General features: G+C 42.7%; 1 protein-coding gene across 1 annotated transcript in view; it reads left to right on the forward strand.

Annotated features, from left to right (window-relative positions):
* The first annotated feature begins 826 nt into the window (after positions 1-826).
* The window catches only part of cfap97 (cilia and flagella associated protein 97), a 37,339-nt gene continuing 11,391 nt past the window's right edge, over positions 827-26,774 (forward strand). Inside the window, exons 1-2 of the mRNA XM_048527792.2 lie at positions 827-2,195; positions 17,406-17,668. Coding sequence (XP_048383749.1) covers positions 1,121-2,195; positions 17,406-17,668 — 1,338 coding nt within the window. The 5' untranslated portion in view covers positions 827-1,120. The remainder of the gene's footprint in view (positions 2,196-17,405; positions 17,669-26,774) is intronic.

Consider the following 26,774-nt stretch of genomic DNA (forward strand, 5'->3'; position numbering starts at 1 on the left):
TGAACTGCCTCCTACGAGCTGCAGTCTATCAGCGCACTGTTCACCACTGGGCTTTTCACTTTTTCTCAACAGTTATGGCGTGAAACAAGAAAGACAAGTGGCAAGAAATTCTCTGCTCCTAAAAAAAACTTGTCTTAACTGTTGTATTGTGATGAACTAGGAGCAGCATTGATGGTGGAATCAAGTGACAGGGAGGAAATGGCCTTCAGCTCTGAGGCGGAGTTCAGAAATGATTAACTTCCGACATAAATACCAACATTCTATGGACATTACTGCCCCTAAACTTATCAGTTACTGAAGTCAGTCATGTGGTTATAAATAGCAATGCGACTACTGGCATCCGCACCGTCAGCAAATCAGATATGAGAACGTTAAACAAACTCAATGCAAGCTGCAGAGATAGTAGGAACTGCAGATGCTGGAGAATCTGAGATAACAAGGTGTGGAGCTGAATGAACACAGCAGGCCAAGCAGCACCAGAGGAGCAGGAAAGCTGACATTTCGGGCCTAGAAGTGTCGAGGCCCGAAACATACTCCTCTGATGCTGCTTGGCCTGCTGTGTTCATCCAGCTCCACACCTTGTTATCTCAACTCAATTTACAGACTGGATCGAACCAGAGCTGGCAAATTAACCGGGCACTGCCGTCCATTTCCAGGAGTATGGGCACGTAGGAACAGAGAAGTGACAAAAATGGCCACTTTGCAAACAATCTAAGGTTTGGCGTGTATTCCAGAGTAATTCTGATGTAATTCCACCTCCGATCAGTCCCTGACTATAGCGCGCCGTACACATGGAACTGTTTGTCACCACGCACGGATGTCGGGGGAAGGCTGAGGGAGGCGCACGGAGGAAAAGGAAGTGACCGTTGTTAGCGCCGTTCCTTAGAAACCGAAGCGAAGATGAAGCGGCCATTTATTGAAATAATCTGAAAAATACACAAGAGCGGGAGGTGGGGGAAGATCAAGCGGGGAGGTTAGGCCCGGGGTTAGAGTGTGAGTGACGGGTCAGAGGGTAAATGACGGGGTCAGGGGGTAAATGACGGTGTCAGATTGTGAGGCCTTTGAAAGGAGGCTGCAGCAGTGAAACCCGAGGTAGTGGCACTGAAGCTAGTGGCCGCCCATGGATAGCGACACGAACCTAGACGAGGAGGTGGATCACTCCTTCTTTGACAGCGACGGCGAGCGGGGGCAGCAGGCGGCGGGGAGCAGGTGGGGTAGCAGCAGCCTCGGCCACTCGACACGGCCCTACTCCGGGAAGGAGCCCTACCGGGGCGGCGCGTCGGCGATGGCGGCTGAAGAGAGATGGAGCCGCAGAAGATCGGGCGAGCGCGGCCTAGGAGGAGGAGGAGCAGCAGCGGTGGTAGTGTCCGCCGAGGAGATGGACCCCGCCGAGGAAGAGAGGGGTAGCACCGCTTCGTCAGCCCCAGCCTCCACGTCCGCCTCCCCCTCGCCCCCAGACTCCCCTGCCCCATACTCCCCAGACACCCCTTCATCCCCTTCCTCGTCCTCAGCCAGCGGCAAGGGCACTAACGAGACCGTACTGAAAACCGAGGGCTCTCCCAACAGTTCAGCGGACGAGAGAACAATTGACGATGAAGAAAAAGAGGACACTAAAGCTCGACCCGGTTCCCACAGGAGCCAGGCTGGGAATCAGAGTTCACAGCCCAGGTCCAATGAAGCTGTCGATACAGATCCAGACGTGGGCGACTCCAAATCGGCTGGGTCTTCCTCATCTTCGTCGGAAGAGCAGTCTCAGTGTGTTTCTGCGTCCCTGCGCAAATCCAAACCTTCCTCAAAAACAAGAAAAGGACATCTCAAGGATTCCTGCCAGGGCAAGAACCAGGACGAAGACGCCGAGGGTACAGTAACTGATGTGACTGCTCTCTCTAGCCCAGATAGCAGTCCTGTTCATACCGTTCGCCGATGTAAGCAATCAAAGCCTAAATCCCGTAGGAAAAAAAGCAGCATTAAACAAGAAAACATTAGCCAGGAAGTCTACAGCAGTCTGGACGCAATAAGCTTTGATAGGGAAACGGATCAAGGGCGGCAAAAGTTCCGAAAGCAGAGGCAACAGAAAGAAGCCAAGAACAGTAACCCATCTTCAAAGTCAGATTCTTTGGAGCTCAAGAAGTTTGATCAAAGACATGGCCAGAAGATCCTCAATGATGCCACTGACCTAAACCAGCTACTGAAAGGTGAAACTTAAATGTTTCTTTCTGTAAGCTGAAGACTAGTTCTTATTCAGTTCATTCGGATGGCAGTGTTCTGTTCTGTAATGACCAGTTTAGAGTATAATACCATGGTTGATACTTGACCTCAATCCCTGTCAAATCTTTGTATTCCTTGAATCACTTGAGTCCAAATTTCTATCTCAGCTTTCACTATACTGAACAATGACAGTGCTTCGGTGGTAAAGAATTCCAAGAATTCATCATTCTTTTAAGTGAAAGAAAATCTGTCATTTCAGTCCAATATTGCTTACCTTCCCCAACACTTTGTCCTCAAGTTGTAGACAGCCAACTGAGAGAAATGGCCTCTCATAATTTCCTCTGTTATACAATGTTACATTTCAAGAAGATTGCCTCTGCCTCTTACTTCTTTGAAATTCCAAACAAAATAGTGCGTTCTACTGTATCCCTTCTGGAATGAAAAGGAGAAAGTTTTTATATCAGAATAAGTCTAGAGATCCTCTGTTAAGGCAAGTATGTCTTTCTTTGGGTGTGGAGTGCAGCAGGTGTGGTCTTACCTATACAAATGCAGTACAACTACCTTACTTTTGTACTCCAACTCCTTGCAGTAAAGACAAGCTAACGTTTTGTTTTTTTGTGCAAAGAACCCAAACTTATTAAACCACCAACACCAAATAGTTTATCACCATTATAAAGGATATTTCTGTTTTATTGTCCTTACTACCCAAAGTAGATAATGTCAGTAGATAATTCCCCAGTTATATTGTTTTCCACCCCGTTGGTCACTCAGTTAATCTGTTTCTATAACAGCAACAAGTTGTATTTATATAGCATCTTTAATCAAAGATCCTAAGGTTCTTCTCAGGGATATTGTAAAGCAAAATTTGACATTGAACCTTGTGAGACCATATTAGGCAATATGAAATGATGCAGTGATGGATTTTGCTTTGCAAAAATTAAGTGCGAGGTGAATGACATGGGTCTTTTCTCTAGGGTGGGGTTGTTCAAAACTAGAGCATATTTTTAAGGTGAGAGGAGAAAGATTTTGAAAAAGACATGAGGGAATTTTTTTTTTGCAAAGCATATGGAAGGAACTGTCAGAGAAAGTGGTGGAGTCCAAATATTTAAAAAACATTTGGATAAGTTCATGAATAACGAATGTTTGGAGGGATAAGAGCCAGAAAGGTGGGGGTCTTATTTAATTTCGGAACATGGACAGTTGGCCAGAAGACTCTTTCCATGCTGTATGGCTCTGTGACTGGAACCTTACACTTTCCAGGTCCTTGATCTGTATTGTAGAGAAACCTGATGTTCTAATCAACTGTACTTCATCACTTATGAAAATTTAATGATTTTTGTAATATAAAAGTTGGGTATTAAACCAGACAACATTACAGTGTGGATGAGGATATCAAAACGATATTAATAAAACAGAAATTGCTGGAGAAACTCTGCATGTGTGGCAGCATCCATGAAGAGGTAATAGCATGAGTGTTTCGAGTCCAATAACCCTTTGGAACCTTCCGAAGAAGGATCATTGGACTCTGAATGTTAATGCTACTTTCTCTTCATGGGTCCAGCCAGGCAAGCTGAGATTCTCAGAAATTTCTATTTTTATTTGTTTTAGGCCTCCAGTGTATGTAGTTTTTTTTTATGTTTCCAAGTTAGTTGTCAATGCAAAGCCAGGTAGGATTGAGAATGATGAAGCAGATGTAAAGAACTTCAAGACACTTTAAACAAGTTGAGTGAGGGGGCAGATATGATTGTATTTTGGCACACATGACATAAAAATCAATGAAAATGTTTATTTACGAGCCGTACAGGCAGATCATAGCAAGCAAAGGGCATACAGACCACAAACACTCAGAGGCATACAGGTTACATTGTAGGTTAAATTATTTGAGGCCAGAGTGCATTCAACAGTCTGATAATGGTCAGGAGGAGGCTGTTCCTGAACCTGCTTCTTCATGTGTTCAGATTTCTGTATCTTCTGCCTGACAGAAGAGGTTGTAGGAGGTCATTACCACTGTTTTTTTTTTGTCTTTATTTGTTAATGGGAGGACGACTTCGCTGGCTATGCAGCAGTTATTATCCATCCCTAAATGCCCAGAGGGTGGTTCAGAGTCAACCACATTGCTGTGGGCCTAATCACATGTAGGCCTGACCAGGTAAGGATGGCAGTTTCCTTCCCTAAAAGACATTAATGAACGAGATGGGTTTTTCCTGACAATCGGCAATGGATTCATGGTCATCTTTAGATTCCTAATTCCAGATTTTTATTTTAAATTCAATTCAAACTTCATAATCTGCCGTGAGATAGTAGGAACTGCTGAAGCTGCAGTCTGAGATAACAAGGTGTAGAACTGGATGAACTCAGCAGTCCAGGCAGCATCAGTGGAGCAGGAAAGCTGACGTTTCGGGTCTGGACCCTTCCTCAGAAAATTTTCACCTTGTTATCCCACCATCTGCTGTGGCAGGATTTGAACCCAGGTACCTGGAATGTTATCCAGGTCTCTGGATTAACAGTCCAGTGATTAATACCACTAGGCCATTGCCTTCCCACATGTGATAATGAGTCTTTGATGTTGGCCATCTTTGCGCAACTGCCAACTGTATAAATAGAGTCTATGGATGGAAGATAATAAAATGTGAGGCTGGATGAACACAGCAGGCCAAGCAGCATCTCAGGAGCACAAAAGCTGACGTTTCGGGCCTAGACCCTTCATCAGAGGATGGAAGGTTGATTTCAGTGATGATCTGTGGTGTGCACACCACCTGTAGCTTCTCACAGTCCTTGGCAGAGCAGTTGCCATATGAGGCAGTTATGCATCCGGACAATATGCTGTCAACGGTACATCTGTAGAATTTAGTGAGGGACCTTTATAGAACATGCCAAATTTCCTGAGCTGCCTGAGGAAGAAGGGGTGTTGTTGTGCCGCCTTGACTGTTGCATTTACATGGGAAGCTCAGAACAGGTTGTTCGTTATCATTCACTCCAAGGAACTTGATGCTGTTTACTGTCTCAACTTCAGTTCCATGGATGTAGATGGGGCTTTGTTCTCCTTTCTTTCTGAAGCTGATGATCAGTTCTTTAGTTTTTCTGATATTAGGAGACAGATTGTTTTCATTGCACCACGTCACCAGGCCCTCTATCTCCCTTCTGTATTTTGACTCTTCGTAGTTAGATATCCATCCCACTACCGTGGTGTCATAAGCCCAAGCTTGTAGATGGTGTTCATTCTGAATTTGGCAACACATTTGTAGGTGTCCAGGGAGTACAGTAGGGGGCTGAGGACGCATCCTTGGGGGGAGGGTTCCAGTGTTGAGTATTATTGTGGAGGAGGTACATTAACCCATCCTCAACTGATTGCAGCCTGTTGGTCATTTGCAGAGGGCAGAGCCGAGACAAAGGTCATGCAGTTTTGATACCAGTCTGGAGGGGATTATGGTGCTGCGCTGTCGTCAACGAGCGGGAGTCTGATGTAGGTGTCTTTTGAGGTCCACTTGTTCCAGGGATGAATGCAGGGCTAGGGATATGGCATCCTCTGTGTTGTGCCTGTTCTGTCACATGGCAAATTATAGGGGATCAAGGCAGATTGGGACACTGAAGTTGATATGGGCTATAACCAGGCCCTTGAAGCACTTCATGATTATTGAAGTTAGAGCTTTTAGACAGTAGTCATTAAGGCACACTGCATGTGTTTTCTTGGGTATGAAGATGATGATGGTCTTCTCGAAGCAAGTGGGGACTTTGACTTATAGGAGGGAGAGGTTGAAGATGCCGGCAAATGCCTCTGCCAGTTGGTCCGCACAGGATCTGAGCACTCGGCCGGGAATACCGTCCAGGCCCGTCGCTTTCTTTGCGTTGAGTCCCTGGAAGACTGATCTAACTCCTGAAGTAGAGACAGAGCAAACAAGTGTGTCCGGGGCTGTCGTGGCAGGCATCGCCACACCAGTGGTAATCTACTCAAACTGAGCATAGAAAGCATTGAACATGTCAGGATGGGATGTGTCATTGTCCACTATCATACACTTTCATTTTGTATCCCTTAATGTCATTTAGGCCTTGCCATAGACTGAGAGAGCCTATTTGTTAGCCGTGGGTGTCTAACTTGGTCTGGTACTGCCTCTTGGCCTCCTTGATGGCTTTGCGGAGGTCATATCTGGATTTGCTGTATTGGTCCAGGTCACCCGATTTGAATGCTGTACATCTGGCCTTCAGGATTTTCTGGTACATCCAAGGCTTACGTTTGGGAATTGACTTCTTTGGTACACAGTCCTCCATGCATTTGCTAATAAATTCGATAACAGTGGTAGCGTACTCGTCTTAAGTTTTCTGCTGAACACAGCCCAGTATACCAAATCCAAGCAATCCTGGAGGTGGTTGTCCACTGCTTCACACCAGCACTGTGCTTCATTTCATGAAGTATTCTCCTGTCTCAGCTTCTGCTTGTAAGCTGGGAGGAGGAACACAGTGCTATGACTGGATTCTCTGAAGTGTGGGCAGGGCAATTCAGTGGTATGCGTCTTTGATTGTGTAGCAGTGGTCCAGAATGTTTGGCCCTCTGGGGCAGCAGATGTGTTGGTGGTATCTTGGCATCACCTGCTTGAGTTTGGCTAGGTTGAGGTCACCATCTGCAATGAATAACGGCCTTGGGGAATTTTGTCTTGACACCGTTTGTGGCAGTGTAAATCTCTCCAAGGGCATTCTTCACCTCTGCCAATCCTGACAGCAGTCTTCATACCACCCCATGCAGATGTGAACACTCGTGGTAGGTAGTCGGGACAGCATTTTACTATAAGGTATAATAGGTGCAGGGGGCAGTGGCTTGTCAAGGCCATTACATCCAAGCACCAGAAAGTGTCGATCAAGAAGCATACCCCACCACACTTCATCTTGTCCAAGGACATGGTGTAGTCCATGCAGTGTATGGAGAACCCATCAGTCAGGCACAGTCAGGAATGGCAGGGATGAGCCTGATATGTGGCAGGCGCAATACCATATAGGTAAATGTAATGCTCATTTGGCTGGAAAAGTAATTTTAACAATACTGTCAGAGATTGAGGTTTTTTGGGTCATGTGCTTTTTACGCTGATCGCTGGAAACAAGTATGCACATGCAGCAAATGCGAGGACAGGAGTGAGGAAATCTTACTTCAGCTATACAAGACTTTAGTTTGGCCACACTTGGAGTACGGTGTGCAGATTTGGTGCCTTTACCTAAGAAAATTTATACTTGACCATTGAAGGAGTAAAGGTTCACCAAACTGTTTTCTGGGTTGTCAGAATTGCCAGGTGAGGACGAATTGGGTCTCCTGTGACTATAGTCACTGAAGTTTAGAAAAATGAGAGGAGTTCTGATTGAATAAATCTCTGACAGAGCTGGACAAGCTGGATGCAGTGATGGATGGCTCCTCAGTTTTCCAGGTGGGTGGGACAGCATCTAGAACTTAGCAGTAAGTCTCAGGATATATTCCAGGGCATTTATGTTTGAGATGAGAGATTTCTTCACTGAGGGTGGTGTTCTGATGGAGTTCTCTCCACTTAAGGTTGAGGATGCCGGGCCACTGAATGTATTGAAAGAAATTGATTTCTTGAAGCTAAAGCTGCCAGGGGAAGGATGTGGATGTGTGGCATTGAGATGGCAGGCCAGCCATAGAACGTAGAACAATACAACGCAGAACAGGCCCTTCGGCCCTCGCTTTTGCACCGACCTGTGAACTAATCTAAGCCCATGCCCCTACACTATCCCATCATCATCCATATGCTTATTCCAAGGACTGATTAAATGCCCCTAATGTGGGTGAGGTTAACTATATTGGCAGGCAGGGCGTTCCACACCCTTACCACTCTCTGAGTAAAGAACCTGCCTCTAACATCTGTCTTAAATCTATCACCCCTCAGTTTGCAGCTATGCCCCCTCGTACAAGCTGAAATCACCCGAGGAAAAAGCCTCTCACTGTCCACCCTACCTAATCCTCTGATCATCTTGTATGTCTCTGTTATATCCCCTCTTTGCCTTCTTCTCTCCAATAAGAACGCATCCAAGTCCCTCAGCCTTTCCTCTCAAGACCTTCACTGCAGGCCAGGCAACATCCTGGTAAATCTCCTCTGCACCTTTTCCAATGCTTCCGCATCCTTCCTGTAATGGGGCGACCAGAACTGTACACAATATTCCAAGTGAGGCCTCACTAGTGTTTTGTACAGTTGCAGCATGACATCACAGCTCTGGAACTCAATCCCTCTACCATTAAAACCCTAACACACCGTATGCTGCCTTAACAGCACTATCAACCTGGGTGGCAACTTGCAGGGATCTACATATATGGACACCAAGATCCCACTGCACATCTACACTACCAAGAATCTTTCCATTGACCCAGTATTTTGCCTTCCTATTATTCTTCCCAAAGTGAATCATCTCACATTTATCTGCATTGAACTCCATTTGCCACCTTTCAGCCCAATTCTGCAGTTTATCCAAGTCTCCCTGCAACATGCAACATTCTTCCACACTGTCCACTACTCCACTGACTTTACTGTCATCTGCAAACTTACTAACCCATCCACCTATGACTGCGTCCAAGTCATTTATAGAAATGACAAACAGCAGTGGTCCCAAAACAGATCCTTGTGAGGGAACTCAATGGGCCGAATAAAAACCAAAAGAACTGCGGATACTGCAAATCAGGAACAAAAACAGAAGTTGCTAGAAAAGCTCACCAGGTCTGACAGCATCTGTGAAGGAGAAAATCAGAGTTAATATTTTGAGTCTGGTTGAGCTTTCCCAGCAACTTCTGTTTTTGTTGTCAATGGATTGAATGCCTGTTTCTACTCCTTTGTCTTCTTCCAGTTCAGTTGATGCACAGGGATTCAGATCCATGTTGAAGAAACCACCCTCTCCAGCCAAAGAAAGAGGCGAGAAAAGAATATCCCACCATAATGGATCAGGGTTGTGGGGGCCAGCTGGGACCATGGACCCAGTGTTGTGAATGACTCCACATCCTGCTCTATACTGAATGCAGAGGAGGCTCAACAAGTCAAATGGCTTTATCCCATTATCTGTGTTGTCTGTGCATATTTGACCTGATGGAACATGGGGCGGCACGGTGGCTCAGTGGTTAGCACTGCAGCCTCACAGCACCAGGGGCCTGGATTCGATTCCAGCCTCAGGTAACTCTCTGTTCGGAATTTGCACATTCTCCCCGTGTCTGCGTGGGGTTCCTCCTGTGCTCCGGTTTCCTCCCACAGTCCAAAGATGTGCAGGCTGGGTGGATAGGCCATGCTAAATTGCCCGTAGTGTTCAGGGGTGTATGGGTTATAGGGGGATGGGTTTGAGTGGGATGCGCCAAAGGGCGGTGTGGACCTGTTGGGCCGAAGGGCCTGTTTCCACACTGTAGGAAATCTAATCTAAGAGCAGAAGAAATAGAAACGAGAAAAGATGGCACAGCAATCTGAACAACCATTACTTATGGTAATGCTGGGATTCAAATCCGTTTTTGCTACTTCCTATGTTCCTTGATTTCCTGAGACCAAAAAAAACTCTTGGTTTTAAATGCATTCAATGATGGTGCATCTGCAGTCTTCTGGGATAGAGGATTTCAATGATTTCCAACCTTTTGAAGACATTTCTCCCAAGAAATACCCAGTTTTAAATGGAGGAAACACTTTAGCTGTGCTGCTACTTGCTGTTTTGACCTGAGTAATTACTATCAGTGCCTTTATAAGTGACAGGATGCCTGACAATATGTTGTTTGATATGTTGTTATACTATCTTAAATTATTCCCATCATTGTCACCACCTATGCAGCTGTGATGTGATACCTTGTTAAAAGGATATACAGGAAAATTTATTGGTTTAGAATCGAATTGTCCTTATTGGTTGGGTGGTTTTAAGTAAGTCACTTTCAGTTTTCATCTGTCCATCATTGCAGTAAATTTTGGTGACGATAGGTTCATCAATGGATTTCAGCAAGGCGTTCGATAAAGTTCCCCACAATAGGCTATTGTACAAAATGCGGAGGAATGGAATTGTGGGAGATATAGCAGTTTGGATCGGAAATTGGCTTGCTGAAAGAAGACAGAGGGCGGTAGTTGAAGGGAAATGTTCATCCTGGAGACCAGTTACTAGTGGTGTACCGCAAGGGTCGGTGTTGGGTCCACTGCTGTTTCCCATTTTTATAAATGACCTGGATGAGAGCGCAGAAGGATGGGTTAGTAAATTTGCAGACGACACTAAGGTCGGTGGAGTTGTGGTTAGTGACGAAGGATGCTGTAGGTTGCAGAGAGACATAGATAAGCTGCAGAGCTGGGCTGAGAGGTGGCAAATGGAGTTTAATGCGGACAAGTGTGAGATGATGCACTTTGGTAGGAGTAACCAGAATGCAAAGTACAGGGCTAATGGTAAGATTCTTAATAGTGTAGATGAGCAGAGAGTTCTCGGTGTCCATGTACACAGATCCTTGAAAGTTGCCACCCAGGTTAACAGGGCTGTTGAGAAGGTATACAGTGTTTTAGCTTTTATTAATAGAGGGATCGAGTTCCGGAACCAAGAGGTTATGGTGAAGCTGTACAAAACTCTGGTGTGGCCGCACTTGGAGTATTGTGTACAGTTCTGGTCACCGCATTATAAGAAGGATGTGGAAGCTTTGGAAAGGGTGCAGAGGAGATTTACTAGGATGTTGCCTGGTATGGAGAGAAGGTCTTACGAGGAAAGTCTGAGGGACTTGAGGCTGTTTTCATTAGAGAGAAGAATGTTGAGAGGTGACTTAATTGAGACATATAAAATAATCAGAGGGTTAGATAGGGTGGATAGGGAGAGCCTTTTTCCTAGGATGGTGAAGGTAAGCACGAGGGAGCATAGCTTTAAATTGAGGGGTGAAAGATATAGGACAGATATCAGAGGTAGTTTCTTTACTCAGAGAGTAGTAAGGGAATGGGACGCTTTGCCTGCAACGGTAGTGGATTCGCCAACTTTAGGTACATTTAAGTCATCATTGGATAAGCATATGGATGTACTTGGAATAGTGTAGGTTAGATGGGCTTGAGATCGGTATGACAGATCGGCACAACATCAAGGGCCGAAGGGCCTGTACTGTGCTGTAGTGTTGTATGTTCTAATGGTGTCACAATTAAACTTCAATACCTATGTTTTATTGATGACTAAAGCAGCATACTGTTGACATGTTTCACTTGCTTGTGCCAGGACAGATGCAAAAATGTTTGCTCTCTGAAGTATGCAATGTGTACGCATGAGAATTGGTTGACAGCGTGATTCTCATTGGTTGAGGTATTGCAAGAAGAATGCATTATTGAACCATTGTTTCCCCTATGTTTTAGTTGAACTTGAAAAAGGTGCAGTGCCTGGACATAACATGCAATGGATCGATCTTTATAAATGAACGTATGCAATTTCTAGCAAGTGTAACCGAGCCACACTGTGAACCTGACTGACAATCAAGTGACTACAGATTCAGAAAGTGGTGAGATGTCAAGTATGTCATGATGTATTTTCACTGGTCAGTGTGTGTTTGGATTCCTACAACCCCATGCACTTAGGATTAAATGCATGCTAGTGAGGGAGTGCATTAGATTCTAGGTACTTTGGGACTGAAGACTGAGTCTGAGAAAATAAAAATCACATCGGCTGGATGATGATGCACCTCAAATTGTCTTTGCAAGTTGATTGCTTCTGCTATTGAGGAGCCTTTAAATTTAATTTGGCATGCAACATGGGAACCAGAATTGGGAAGGAGGTAAAAATGTGCAAAGAACTGGAAGAGCCAGAGAGCATGAAGGAACTAAATATTAAATTTTAGGTGGGGCCAAATCAAGTGAGAATGCAATTAAAATGTAAATTAGATTCACAGCCTGTGCACAAACGGAAGTTTTAATGGGTTGGTGAATGACAAATGTAGATATTGTCAGGTGTCTGTGTTGTGGTGATATCTTGCTGGGGGGATAAAAAGGAGGACTGAGTACTAATTATTAAATATGATATTTCACACGAGAGGTGGAGGAGTAGGAGTATTGATTTGAGGAGAATGTTCCAGTGCGAGAGAGAGGATGTCATTTGGAGTCATGGACAGAGTTAAGAAACAGCAGAGGTGTTGTTACATTGCTGGATGTGTTCTGTAGAATAACAACTCGTAGAAAAGATGTACAAATTGGCAGTGCAAGAATTATCAAGTACTAATGATAGAGAATTTAAATTATCCACACGTAGATTGCGATGGTAATAGTATAAAGAGTTTTTGAAATATGTTTAGGAAAATATTCTTGAATGTTCTTTTTTGGCCCAGTGAGGAACTAAGCCTTGCTTGATCTTGTTCTAGAGAATGAGGTAGGTCAAGTGGATCCTGTGTCAGCATGGAAAAGCTTAGGGAACATTGATCCTAGTAAAATAAGGTCTAGTTTACTTATGGGGGAGAAAACAGATACAATCTAGAGTAAAAATGCTTGATGGGGATTAGTGGAATTTTGAGTGAGATCGGGGGTGGGGAGCGGAATTCTGTGGTCAATAAATTTGTATTTACAGTGTGGCAGGCAAAGTGGTATCAGAAGTATGGGGCAGCCTTCAAAGAGGAGATGGTTCACATGCATTTTCCTCCAAGAGGAGGAAATGCAGGGAAGTTCACCCCAGTTCATCGCCTTGGATAACAAAGGAATTAAAGGATAAAGAAGCAGAAAAGGGGTGCCTATGACAGATGTCCAGTTGATACTACAAGAGAATTAGGCAGAATGATCAGAGGAAAAGTGAAAAAAGGAATTGAAAGGCAGCAAGAGAGTATGAGACGAGATGGAAACTAACGTAAAGGAGAATTTAGATGTGCTGTATCAATGTTTATCTCAGAACAGGGCAGTAATATAGGGTCGGGCCTATTTGTTGCCCAAACATGAAATCAAGGCATGGCCGAGTGATTGGCGAAGGAAGAAACTGATATTGTGCATCTATCTTCACCAAGGATGAAGGTATAATCAAACACATGTTGTGGGAGGGGACAGCTGAGATAATGTACTCTCTTAAAATTTCTAAATGAGATTGTATTAGAAAAGTTGGCTATACTTAAAAGTAGATAACTCATCATTGCAGGCTTAGCTGCATCTGAGTATGCTGAGATGAGGGGGAAGCAAGGGTGGAAATTGTGATGACACTGGCCAAAAATTTTCATTCTTCCTTAGATACAGCGTTGGTGATGTGAGAGCACTGCAAAATTGCAAATGTTTCAACCTTATTCAAAGGTGGTGCCAGGACACACTCGGCAACTGAAATTCAGGTTGACCTCGGTGGTCAAGCAGAGATTAATGAAAGCAGCAGAGATTTGATGATCGCATACTTTGACTAACTTGATTAGAGTTTTTGATGAGCTAACAGAAAAGGTTACTGGATAATACAGTTACTGTGCTGTAGATTATCTCCTGAAATTTGATAATGTGCTACATAATAAAATAGGACCAGGAGTGGATCATTCAATCTATTCAACAAGGTCATCGCTGACCTGAGCGTGCCCTTACTCTCCTTTGGTCTTTTCCACCGGAAGGAATTCCTTCTCATCTCGGTTTCAAAATAAAGAGGCTGTCACTTATGTCACCTTGTTCTAACTTCCCCCACAGGGGGAATTTCCTCTCAGTATCTGACCTGTTTTAACCCCCTCAGAATTTCATGTTTCAATACGATAATCTTGTCATCCTTCTAAACTATGTGTTTAGGCCCAGCCAGCTCAATCTTTCCTCAAAGACAAACCCATCAGCCCATGGAAGAAAGAGACAGTAGCGGCATGGAAACAAAGTTGACAGAGTAGTAAAAGACAAGGTAATAGTAAACGGTTGCTTCTTCAACTTGGGAAAAGACTGAGGACTCAGTCCACTCCCTGACCACATGGGAAGTGCTGATCCAGCAGTGAATGTGCAAAGCTACTGCCTCTTCTGTTTGATTTCAAGTATCTCTGGACATTGGAGTTCATCTAAGAAAAAAATAACAAACATCAAAAATCAGTGCTGATCTTGGAGAAACCTGTGTGGGTGAGCTCACAGGGGAGAGGCTAAGTTGCTTTTTAAAGTGTAAATTTACTGTTTACTTTGTAGAGCTGCACTAGTGAATAGAATGGGTTTTATTTTGTTTATATGTTTTATTGAGATATGTCTCTTGATTAAACTTTAAAAATATAAAACATTTGGTACTAAGTGAAAATGGAGCAGTGTTTTTTTAGAGCAGTAAGGCCGAGCTATTTTCTGGCTCTGTAGATTAAGGTGCGAAGATGGCCTTTAGTAGAGTGATGTGTAGGTCTTGTCGGATGTGGAAGATTAGTGAGAGTTTCCTTGTTACTGATGATTGTGTCTGCAGGAGTGTACTTGGTTGCAAATCCTATCTGATCACATGATCAATTGGGCAGACAGTTAAAAGCAATGAGGAATTCACAGAAGCTGGGAGTTTGATGGACGGCAGTTGCAGGAAGGGAGAAAAAACTGGTAGATGGGTTACCACGAGGAAAGGGAGGCAGATTGTGCAGGAATCTCATGTGGTTATCCCCATCTCAAACAAGTATCCTGTTTTGGAAAATGTAGGGAGTGATGGACTCTCGGGAATGTAATGTGCACTGCCAGGTTTCTGGTGCTGAGACTGGTTTCAATGTCGTGAGGGGTACGTCAGGTTCCAACTGAGATTGTGATAGGCAATGTTTAGTCAGAGGCACAGATGGCGAGAAACCAGAATCGTGTGTTGCATCCCTGGTGCCAGGATCAAGAATTTCTTGGAGAAGGCGCAGAATATTCTGAAAGGGGAGAGAGCCCAGCAGGAAGTCATTGTACATATTGGAACTAATGGCACAGGAAGAGAAAAGCATGAGATCCTGAGGGGGGAATATGGGAAGTTAGGCAGGAATTTAACAGGAGCCCTTGAGGGTAATAATATCTAGATTACTCCCAATGCTGTGAGCCAGTGAGGTTAGGAATATGATATTCAAGCAGATGAATGCATGGCTGAGGAGTTGGTCCAGGGGAAAGGATTCACCTTTTTGGATCATTGGAATCTCTTTTGTGGTAGAAGTGACCTGTATAAGAAGGACAGATTGTACATGAATTGGAAGGGGTCTAATATACTGGCAAGGATATTTGCTAGAGCTGTTCAAGGATTTAAACTGGTAAGGTTGGAGGTTGTAGGGTGGACCCAGGGAGATCGTGAGGAAAGAGATCAGTCTGATACTGGTACAGTTGGGAAAAGGACTAAGTCAAACAATCAGGGGAGGCAGGAACAAAGCAGAGAATGAGCTAGGATTCATAAATTAAACTGTGTTTATTTCAATACTAGAGGCCTAATAGGTACAGCAGATGAACTCCGGGCCTGGTTGGGAGCATGGGATATGAGACTGGGGTATTATAGCAATTACAGAAACGTGTGTAGATGGACAAGATTGGCAGCTTAATGTTCCAGGGTGTAGATGCTATAGGAAGGATAGAAAGGGGACCAGAAGAGGAAGGGGAGTGGAGTTTTTGATTAGGCTGCACTTAAGGAGGATATTCCTGGGACTACATCCAGGGAAGTTTATTTGGCTGGAATTGAGAACTAAGAAAAGGATGATCAACTTAAAAACAAATAGGGCCCCTCAAAGATCAGCAATGCCCCCTATGTGTGGAACCACAGGAAGTGGCGGAGATACTAAATGAATATTTTGTATCAGTGTTACCATGAAGAAGGATTTGGAAGATATAAAACGTAGGGAAATAAGTAGCGACATCTTAAAATGTTCATTTATAGAGGAGGTGGTGCTGGACGTCTTAAAACATATAAGGGTGGATAAATCCCCAGGGCCTGATCAAATGTACCTTGCAAGCCACCCCCCCCCCCCCAAGATTTCTGAGGGAAGTGGTTGCTGAGCCCCTTGCTGAGAAATTTGTATCATTGATAGCCACAGGAAAGGTACTGGAAGGCTGGAGGTTTGCTAACATGGTACCACTATTTAGGAAATGTGATAAGAAAAAGCCAAAGAGCTATAGACTGGTGAGCCTGACATCAGTGGTGGCAAGTTGTTGGAGGAAATTTTGAGGGATTGGATTTGTGTGGAGAAAGGCAAGGATTACTTTGGGATAGTCAACGTGGTTTTGTGCGTGGGAAATCGTGTCTCACTAACTTGATTGCTTCTTCAAAGAAAAACTCAAAGAGAATTTATGAGGGCAGAACAATGGACATGATCTATGTGGACTTCAGTAATGTGTTTGATAAGGTTCCTCATGGTAAGCTGGTTAGCAAGGTTAGATCACGTTTTAATACAGGGAGAACTAGCTATTTGGATACAGAGATAATGGGAACTGCAGATGCTGGAGAATCCGAGATAACAATGTGTGGAGCTGGCTGAGCACAGCAGGCCAAGCAGCATCTTAAGAGCACAAAAGCTGACGTTTCGGGCCTAGACCCTTCATCTCTGATGAAGCATTGTGAACTGTGGAAAGATAGTGACAGGCCGTTGGAAAGGGTGAGTGATTCATTTTGGCAGAAAGAATGAAGGAATACAACATAAAGGACACAGTTCTAAAGTGGGTACAGGAGTAAAAAGACCTTGGGACGCTGATTCTCAAATTATTGAAGATGATAGGGCAAGTTGAGAAAACAGTTAACAAGGCAAATGGGCCATGGGATTTATAAACCAAAGTATAAAATACAATACCAAGGAGATTGGGGTTAATCTGTATAAAACACTTGGTATTGCGTCTAATTCTTGACAGCGTACATTAAGAAGAATATGAAGGCATCAGAAAGAGTGCAAAATGTTTTGAGTATTCTTCAAGGGATAGGGAAGCGACTTAGTTTATATGAATATAATTGAAAAGTTGGAGTTGTTCTTCATGGAGGAAACAGGGTTGAGAGGAGATTTAGACAAGAGTGGCTAGACAGAAACATTGGTCGAAGGGGGTCAAGAACCAGAGGATTTAAATTTAAGATGATTGGAAAAGAACTAAAAGATGACGTAAAGCATTTGCTTATGCACTGAATGATTAGGAGATGGAGTGCGCTACCTGAGAATGTGATGAAGGAAAATTCAGTCATGGCTTTCACAAGGGAATCCAGTAAGCATCTGAAGGGAAAAAATTTGCAAAACCATGGATAAAGAAGATTGGTGAGGGAATCGAGGCTAAGCTGGATTGTTCTTACAGGGAGTTCACGTGGGCTCAACAAGCAGGCTAGTCTCCATCTGTACAGTAACCATTCTATGTTTCTTTCAGCTATGATGCACTTGGAAAGGAGCGAGCTACGAAAGATAGTGGCCGATTTTCCGAAGAAGAAATACAAGAAAAATTACACATTCAGTAATGAAGAAGCTAGGCGAATTGATCGTGAAAATCACAGATTGTTACAAGAATTGACACGAAAAGCCGCAAAACCAACAACTGTTGCAGCGAAGGCAATCATGCCTTCAACAATTCGAGTTTATCATAGCACTCTAAACAGACAGCGGGAGCAAGAGAGAATCGAACGAGAAAACTTGGTGAGTGTTCTATCTAACTCCAAAGCAGAGAAGCAAAAGTTCCCAAAATTTTAAAAGGGTGTAATAAGCTCTCTGATAAGTTATCTGGTCTTGGAAAGATTAATGCTGTGATTCAGTTAGTCAACATCAGCTGATTAGGATTTGTGGAGCCTCCACTTACTATGATTGAACAGTGACCTGACACACCACTCTGACTTTGCTCAAGTAAAGCAGTGTGATGCTGCTGCAAATTGAACTTTAGGAAACACGGAAGAGGCAAATTATGAACACTACTTTTTAAGTTTGAAATAGGTTCAGTTGAAAAAAAAAGTTTGATTTTTATCTATTAACTTGCAATTTTTAAGATTTACTTCTCACGAAATTCCACGTGCCCTGAATGAAAACACAACTCCTCAGTTAGAAATCAAATATACCCATCTCTGTGTAATGATCCACAATTTGGATTACCTATATTAAGATGCGTGAGTTAACTGTAAGAATGTTTGTCATTGCCTTTATATTCAGCAGTAATCGTTAAACCCAAAAGTTAGAATAGTAGTCAGGAAATGGATTTTTATAAGCCTCACATTGCAAGCTTCATCACTGTAATCAGTATCATTAAACTAGAAATGGATATGCCAGATGAAGGTCATCGCAGTCCCAAAAACCTGAGCTACTTGACTTGTTTTAATAATCAGTCTAACCCCTCTGAATTATGGTTTATTCTGTGACAATTTATTAAATAATGCATATAAGGCAACATCTAAAATTTTTGATAACAAGGTGTGGAGCTGGATGAACCCAGCAGGCCAAGCAGCATCAGAGGAGCAGGAAGGCTGACGTTTCGGGCCTGGACCCTTATTTCTGAAGAAAGGTCTAGGCTCAAAACGTCAGCTTTCCTGCTCCTCTGACGCTGCTTGGCCTGCTGTGTTCATCCAGCTCTACACCTTGTTATCCCAGATTCTCCAGCATCTGCAGTTCCTGCTATATCTAATTTTTGTTTTCCTGACTTAAGGTAATTGACTGCATATTCAAGGTTCTAATTATAAAGGCACACAAACTATTGTTGAGATATTTTTAGACAAACACTTTTAGGACAAACTGTTATATTCTTGAATAGCAGCAGAGGGTGCTACCATTTGTCAAGTGCATGTTATTTCAGTATTTTCTTATCACTCTGTTCAGAGATGTTATTATTCAACTCTGGAGTAACTGGGACTTGAACCTGAATCTCCTGACTCAGAGGTAGGGGCACTAACATAGGAGCCCTCTGTAAGTGCTGATCATGTAATCCTCAATAATTCATCTCATTTCAGAGTAAATCAAATCTGTTGTTAGATTTGACCTGCTCATTATTCAGCTTAACAGTAAATGTCTTCCAGTAAGTGGACTTGTTTAAAAGACAATGTTCCAGATACAACAGTTATGCCGCAAAATGACCAGGTAGAATTTTATACCAAAGGAATGAAAATATCTTTGCGCAGTCATGTTTGATTTATTCGTACTAAATTTCTGTCTTCCATCTTTGGTGTCCATGTAAATAACAAGAACATAAATTTGAATAAAATTTCAGCACATTTACTTAAAGGAGAAACAGTGTAAGTTAAGCCTTTGCTCCAGTGCTACCCATTCAAGTACCCAAGCTAGAACTACAACTTGGCATCAACCTCTAAAGTAGACAATTGTACTGGTATATCCTCTTTATGAAGAAATTTGAAGAAATTCAGTGTGATTAATTTGTTCTCAGTCTCCATCAAGGTGTTGGGAAGTGTCATAAATTGTGCTGTCAAATGAAATTTGCTCAATAAGTAGTCCACCATTCAGTTCTCCACATGATCATGGCTGATCATTGAGCTAAGTGCCGCCCCTCCACACTACTCTAAATCATTAAGATGATGTGAATAGCTGGGGTCCTAGTACCAATCCTTTCTGCACCCCAGGAGTCACTGCCAGCCAATCAAAAAATGGCACATTTGTTCCTACTCTTGTTTCACGCTTGCTGCTCAATTTTTTTATCCATCTCAATCCACTATCCCTAATCCCATGTACTTTAATTCTATAAATTGATCACTTATGCAGAATTTGTCAAAATCTTTCTGAAAGTCCAATAAACAACCTTCACTGATTTTATTGTCTCATGTATTTTATAGTGAAATATACAGTAAAATGCAGTGAAAAGCTTCCACTGCCACCATGTTCTGGTGTCATTTTGAATAGTTTAGGAATAACAAAATATAAGATATAGCTACAAAAGTCCATTACCCTCCTCCACTGTTTCACCGCCAACACCACAAGCTTGGACTTCACATGCTTCAAAATCTGCCCTCCCCTGACCATATCCCAAAACTAGCCCAGCTAGACCCCGCCTCCCTAACCATTCCTCCCACCCCCATCTCCTACCAACTAACCTCATCCCACCCCTTTGATCTGTCTGTCTCCTCTCACCCTGTCTTCTCCTTTATCCATCTTCACTCTGCCTCCCCCGTCTCCCTATTTATTTCGGAATCCCCTTCCCCTCCCCCATTTCTGAAGAAGGGTCCTGACCCGAAAGGTCAAACTTTCCTGCTCCTCTGATGCTACTTGGTTTGCCCTAGATAGTGTCAGGTTTCCCAAGTGTTGTTCATAAGATGGTAAGAAATAGGAGGAATATGCCATTTGGCCAATTGAACCTGCTGTATTATTCAATAAGACCACATCTATTCTGATTATGACCTTAACTCCACTGTCCTATTTGTTCTGTATAATCCTTGATTCCCTGTTAATCAAAAGCTGTCTAGTTCAGTCTTAAATATATTCAACTACATAACCACTGTTCTGTAAGAAAGAGAACTGCAAAGCCCAACAATGCTCTGAGAAGAAATTCCTCTTCATTTCCGTCATGAATCAACAGTCCTCAATTTTAAACTGTAGCCTTATTCTATATTGCCTCTCTCAGTCTACCCTGTCAAGCCCCTTCAGAATTTTGTATGCTTCAGTCAGATCACCATTCATTTTGTTGGTGTCGTACTCATTTTGGAAAGTAGAGTATTCCATCTTGCTCCTAACTTGGCTTTGTGAAAGGTAGAGAAGCTCTGGAGTGGACAGGAAGTGAGTTACTCACCGCAGAATATCGACCCTTTAACCTGCTGTTATAGCCACAGAATTTGTGTGTATGAACATTAGTAAGAAGTAGGCCATTGGCTTTGCTGTTTAGTGAGTTCAAAGCTGAGCTGAATGTAACCTTCAATTCCACATTCTCACTTACCCCCTAATAACTTTCTGCTCCTTTGTTTATCAAAAATCTATCCACTTATGCCTTAGAAATATTCAAAGACTCTGCTTCTGCCATCTTTTGAGGAAGATAGTATCAAGAACTCTCAGCCTTCTGTGAGGGGGTGGGGGGGAGGCAAAGAATCCTTTATTTTGAAATAGTGACCCATGGTTCTAGATTCCTTGACAAGTAGAAACACCCTCGCCACCTGCACCCAGTTAAGACCCATAAGGATCTTATGTTTCAAACAAGTTGCCTCCTACTCCTAAATTACATCAGATACAAGCTCAGCCTGTTTAACCTTCTGTCATATGACAGACTGCCACTTCCAACTATTAGTCTGGAAAAAATTCTCTGGCTACCAATGCATTTACACTTTTCCTTCAAAAAAGAGACCAATACTGAACAGTACTCTAGAAATGGACTCAGAAATGACTTGTTTAGCTGAAGTATAACCTCCTACTTTTGTAGTCATTTCACCTTTCAATAAACAATAACATCGTATTAGCTTTCCTAATTACTTTCTACAACTACATGCTATTATTTTGTGATTCATTAACAGGCACCCAGTCCTAGTCCATGGATTAGCTGATCCAGTTCAGTTTTTGTTTAATGGTGACTCCTAAAGTGGTGATATGTTGTTGGCATTGTTGTTTTGTGTCAAGGAAAGATTGTTAGTTTCTCTTCTGTTGTTGATGATCATTACCTGGCACTTGTATAATGCTAATATTACCTGCTACTTGTTAGCCCAAGCCCGATTTATTATCCAGATCTTGCTGTTTGGTTTATTTGATAATCCTCTACTCCACTTTACTGCCTTTTTCCCTATAATCCTTGATTCCCTTACTGAATAAACTTTACCATCTCAGCCTTAAACGTATTTAATGACCCACTCACCACATCCCTCTGCAGTAGAAAATTCCACAGATTCATTGCCATCTGAGGGAAGAAAATCTTCCTCCGCTCTGTCTTCAACAAATGAATCCCTTATCCTGAGATTATGTTCTGATCCTGGACTGTTCCACAAGGGGAAACAGCCTTTCCATAACCCCTTCAACAGACAGTCCCTTAATGTCTAGGATCAGTCTGGTGAACCTTCTGTGTACTGTCTCCAATGCCAGTCAGCCTTTCCTTAGATAAAGGACTCAAAACTGTTGGCATTATTCTAGCTGTGGCCCAGACTAGTTCTGTGTAAAATTTTAGCAAAACCTCCATATTTTTATTCTCCAATTCCTTTGAAATAAAGACCAATGTTCTATATGTCTCCCCTATTACCTGCTGAACTTGGTTGCTAGATTTCTGTAAATTCTGCATATCAGTTCCCAAAACACTGTGCTGCAGCTTTTTGCAGCACATTGTCCATTTAAATGCTGTTTGATTCTTCTATTCTTCCTAAGTGCATACATAACCTCACATTTCCCCAAACTATATTCCAACTACCAAGTTTTTGTCCTCTTGATTAACCTGTCCATGTCCACATGCAGACTGTTTGAGTCATCCTAAGCGTTTGCCTTCCCACATATTTTTGTGTCTTTCTCAAGCTTGGCTATAGTTCATTTGCTTGCCTCATGCAAGTCGTAAATTGTAATTTATAATCATAAATTTGTAAATTTATAATAATTATGGCCCCAACACTGATTCCTCTACATGGTGGCTCTGTGGTTAGCACTGCAGCTTCACAGTGCCAAAGACCCAGGTTCGAATCCAGCCTCAGGCGACTGTCTGTGTGGAGTCTGCACATTCTCCCCGTGTCTGCGTGGGTTTCCTCAGGGTGCTCCGGTTTTCTCCCACAGTCCAAAGATGTGCACGCTAGGTGGATCGGCCATGCTAAATTGCCCGTAGTATTCGGGGTGTGTGAGTTATAGGGGGATGGGTCTGGGTGGGATGCTCCAAGGGGCAGTGTGGACTTGTTGGGCCGAAGGGCCGGTTTCCACACTGTAGGGAATCTAATCTAATCTACTAGTTACAGATAATGATTTTGAATTATCTTGAGTCTCTGTTTTAGCATGATGGATTCAAACCCATATCCTCAGAACATTAGCCTGGGATCCTGGAGTATTAGTAGTATAATGACATCACTTCCTTCATTAAATTACAGTAGTGACCGTGCTTCAAAAAGTACTCCATTGACTGTAAAATGCATTGAGGCATCTAGTATTCAGTCTGTCTTTAAAACAACTTGTAAATTTTTAATAGGATTTTAAGTTGTGTGCTTGACTGCTGTTTGTTATTGCTGTGGACATTTGGGTATCATTTTACGGTACATGGCAAAAGCCCAGGAAGATCAGCTGACTATAATTGCTTAAAATACTGAATCACTTCTGCCAGCTTAATGTCTGTATGTTTTAGAAAAGACATTTACTGCAATAACTCAAGATATCAACATTGGTTAGTATTTTAGATTTTTTTTAAAAATTGCACAAACCAAGCACTGTCGGGTGCTCTTGTCTCTTCTGTTTTACAATTGTAATTTAAATACTTCAGTACTCATGGAAATGTTGACTTCAGCTACTTGCATCTATTCATCTTGTATTGAGGTGATCTGAAAGTTTGTTAAAATAGTGGAAAACTCAATCTCAGATGTGGCTAACGCTAACATTTATAATTAAGTGCAGTGGGAAGATGAAAATTTGTTTTTTTCTCAGTTTATGTTTTGACATCTGAAAGAGTAAAAAGAAATCCAGTGACATTTGCCAGCATTGCATTTTGACTTGTACAAATTGCCGTTTTATTCTTTGGCCTGTGAGGATCATATAAACACCTGTTAGGATGAAGGTTGTCATGACCTTCAACAGATATGCCTCACAGTGAGCTTTGATTTTGATTGGACCACGTGACTCCAGACCTTTTAACATTCGGCCATTATGGTCACAGACTTCAAAGGGTCACAATCCTTCATTCAAGAGCAGTTTGAACCCTCTCATGCCTGTTCGTGTAGTCTTCCATTCATGCCTGCTTAATGTGATGTTAATTTTGAAAATGGGATTAATGCAAAAAGATTTTGCATGAGACATAGACCTATCAGATTTAGGAATAAGAAAAGAGAAATCTAGAATCTAGAAAAGAGAGTTAGATACAAACTATTGGCTCTAACAACATTACTCAATGCAATTGTTATACTATGAAGGCCATGCTTAGACAGAGAAGCATCAAAAACTGAAGTATGTCAGGCTAACATGAATTATATTATTAGAATCTGGATTTTTTTTTCTGTTTGAGCAAACACTTATTGACACATTTTGTAGATGAAATATTTGCTGCTGCTTGGACACACCAACTGTGCATGCTCTTTTGTCTGTGATTTTTACGTGCTGGCCATGCACACAGAGAACTGAGAAATGTCTCAGACCCCCATGTGCACAGATTTCAGTTGCTCCAGATCCTCCCATGCCATTGCCAAGACCTGGCTGTATTTTTTATCCTTGATATCTTTCTACCTGTTCAAGAATCAGTTGGGAATTTTGTACAAACATGGGTTGTACATGTTTGTTATAATTCACTTGACCTCGTCCTCAGAAAGCTCCCCAGCTCCCTCATTAAATTCAGTATCAGTTTCCCATATCTGTGGATGTGGATGCTTTGGAGAGGGTTCTTTGGAGAGGGTTCAGAGGACGTTTACCAGGATGCTGCCTGGACTGGAGGGCTTATCTTATGAAGAGAGGTTGACTGAGCTCGGACTCTCTTCATTGGAGAAAAGGAGGAGGAGAGGGGACCTAATTGAGGTATACAAGATAATGAGAGGCATAGATAGAGTTGATAGCCAGAGACTATTTCCCAGGGCAGAAATGCTAACACGAGGGGTCATAGTTTTAAGCTGGTTGGAAGAAAGTATAGAGGGGATGTCAGAGGCGGGTTCTTTACACGGAGAGTTGTGAGAGCATGGAATGCGTTGCCAGCAGCAGTTGTGGAAGCAAGGTCATTGGGGTCATTTAAGAGACTGCTGGGCATGCATATGGTCACAGAAATTTGAGGGTGCATACATGAGGATCAATGGTCGGCACAACATCGTGGGCTGAAGGGCCTGTTCTGTGCTGTACTGTTCTATGTTCTATGTTCTATCTCCGCATGAGCATTGTGCCTCCCAACACAGTAATAGCAATTGCTCTCTTCCTTTGATCTCCGTGTTGATGTTAACAACTGAGGAATATTGTTCACGACTGAAAAAGTTTCAGTTACATTGAACTTTGTTTTCTGAGCTAAAATTTTGGATCCCTGGAATTCTGATGCATCTTTTTCACACTAAACTGGCCCTGGAATTCTGGCTACACCACCTATCTGTGCCATTTCTTTTGCCATTTTACTAAAATCTAGGTTCGCAGGTCCTTTTGACCTCAGAGGTGACAGAAACCTAAAGCTCTGCAACTAGATTTTTTTTTAAGATGGCAAAAAAAACTGGCAAAGTACCAAATTTAGTAAAATGCAATGCATAATGTAATTTTGTCTAAAGGGAATGTGCATAGGTATTACATGGGAAAAGAATTTCAGGCTATCAGAAGTATTTTTTAATGGAGAACAACTGGTGAGGAAGGAATGGGGGAGGCAAGTATTGGTCTTCAGTGCTGTACAGAAAAGGATTGTTACAATTCACAATGGTAAAGTCACTGTTCAGACTAAAACTTTTCATCCTTACTCTGCAGAAAAGTTTTCTTCCTGTTAGTGGTCATTGACCTTAGAACAGAGCAATGAAACAGTATATCTGTAGCCACCCCATGCAGACCCATGTGAATGTTATCTGTCATGTGATGTAACTCAGGCTTTTGCCTAAAAAAAGACTGAAGTTGATGATCAGTAAGAGAAAGCCTGATGGCATATGAAGCAGCACAGTTCATTTTTTTTCATGAAGGGAATATATATATTCTTTCCCATATTTATTTTAGAAGTACAGTGCAGAGTACCAGAGTGTGTGTTTTTTTTTTACTTCATTTATGGGATGTGAGTGCCGCTAACTGCGTAGCATTTATTGTCCATCCCTAGTTGTCTTTGAGAAGCCGATTGGTGAGCTGTCTCCTGGGACCACTGCAATCCAGCCATTGTGGGTTGCAACACAGTGCCTTTAGGCAGGGAATTCCAGGATTTTGACCCAATGTCTTTGGAGGAACAGCGATATAGTTCCAAACCAAGATGATACGTGGCTTGACGAGGAACTTGCGGGTAGGGGTATTCCCAAGTATCTGCTCTGTGCTTGTCCTCCTGGATGGGAGTAGTCATGAGTTTGGAAGGTGCTATCTGAGGATCTTTAGAGAAATTCTGCAGTACATCTTGTGAATAGTAAAAACTGCTGCTACTGAGTGTCAGTGGTGTACGGAGTGGATGTGGTGCCAGTCACTGCGGGCTGCTTAGTTCTGGATGGTGTCCAGCTTCTTGAGAGTTGGAGCTCAACCTATTTATGCAAGTGGGCAGTATTCCATCATGCTCCTGACTTTTGCCTTGTAAATGATGAATGGGCTTTGGGGAGTCAGGAGGTGAGTTACACACCACAATTGTCCTGGCCTTTGACCTGCTGTTGTAGTCACTTTGTTTAGGTGGCAAGTCCAGTTGAGTTTCTGGTCAATGGTAAGCCCAAGGCTGCTGTTTGTGGGAGATTCAGTGATGGTAACACCGTTGAATGTCAAGGGGTACTGGTTAGATTGCCCCTAGCTGATGATGGTCATTAGCCTCACATTTGTGTGGTATGATTGTTATTGCCACTTGTCACCCTAAGCCTGGATATTATCTAGATCTTAGTGCATATGAACATAGGCTACTTCAATGTTTGAGTGCTGGTGAATGATGCTGAGCATTCTGCATTTATCAGCAAGCATCCCCACTTTTGCCTTATGATGGAGGTAGGTAATTCTTAAAGCACGTGCAAATGGTTGGGCCTATGACTGTACCCTG

The sequence above is a fragment of the Stegostoma tigrinum genome, chromosome 3 (genome assembly GCF_030684315.1).
Source record: "Stegostoma tigrinum isolate sSteTig4 chromosome 3, sSteTig4.hap1, whole genome shotgun sequence".
NCBI lineage: Eukaryota > Metazoa > Chordata > Chondrichthyes > Orectolobiformes > Stegostomatidae > Stegostoma > Stegostoma tigrinum.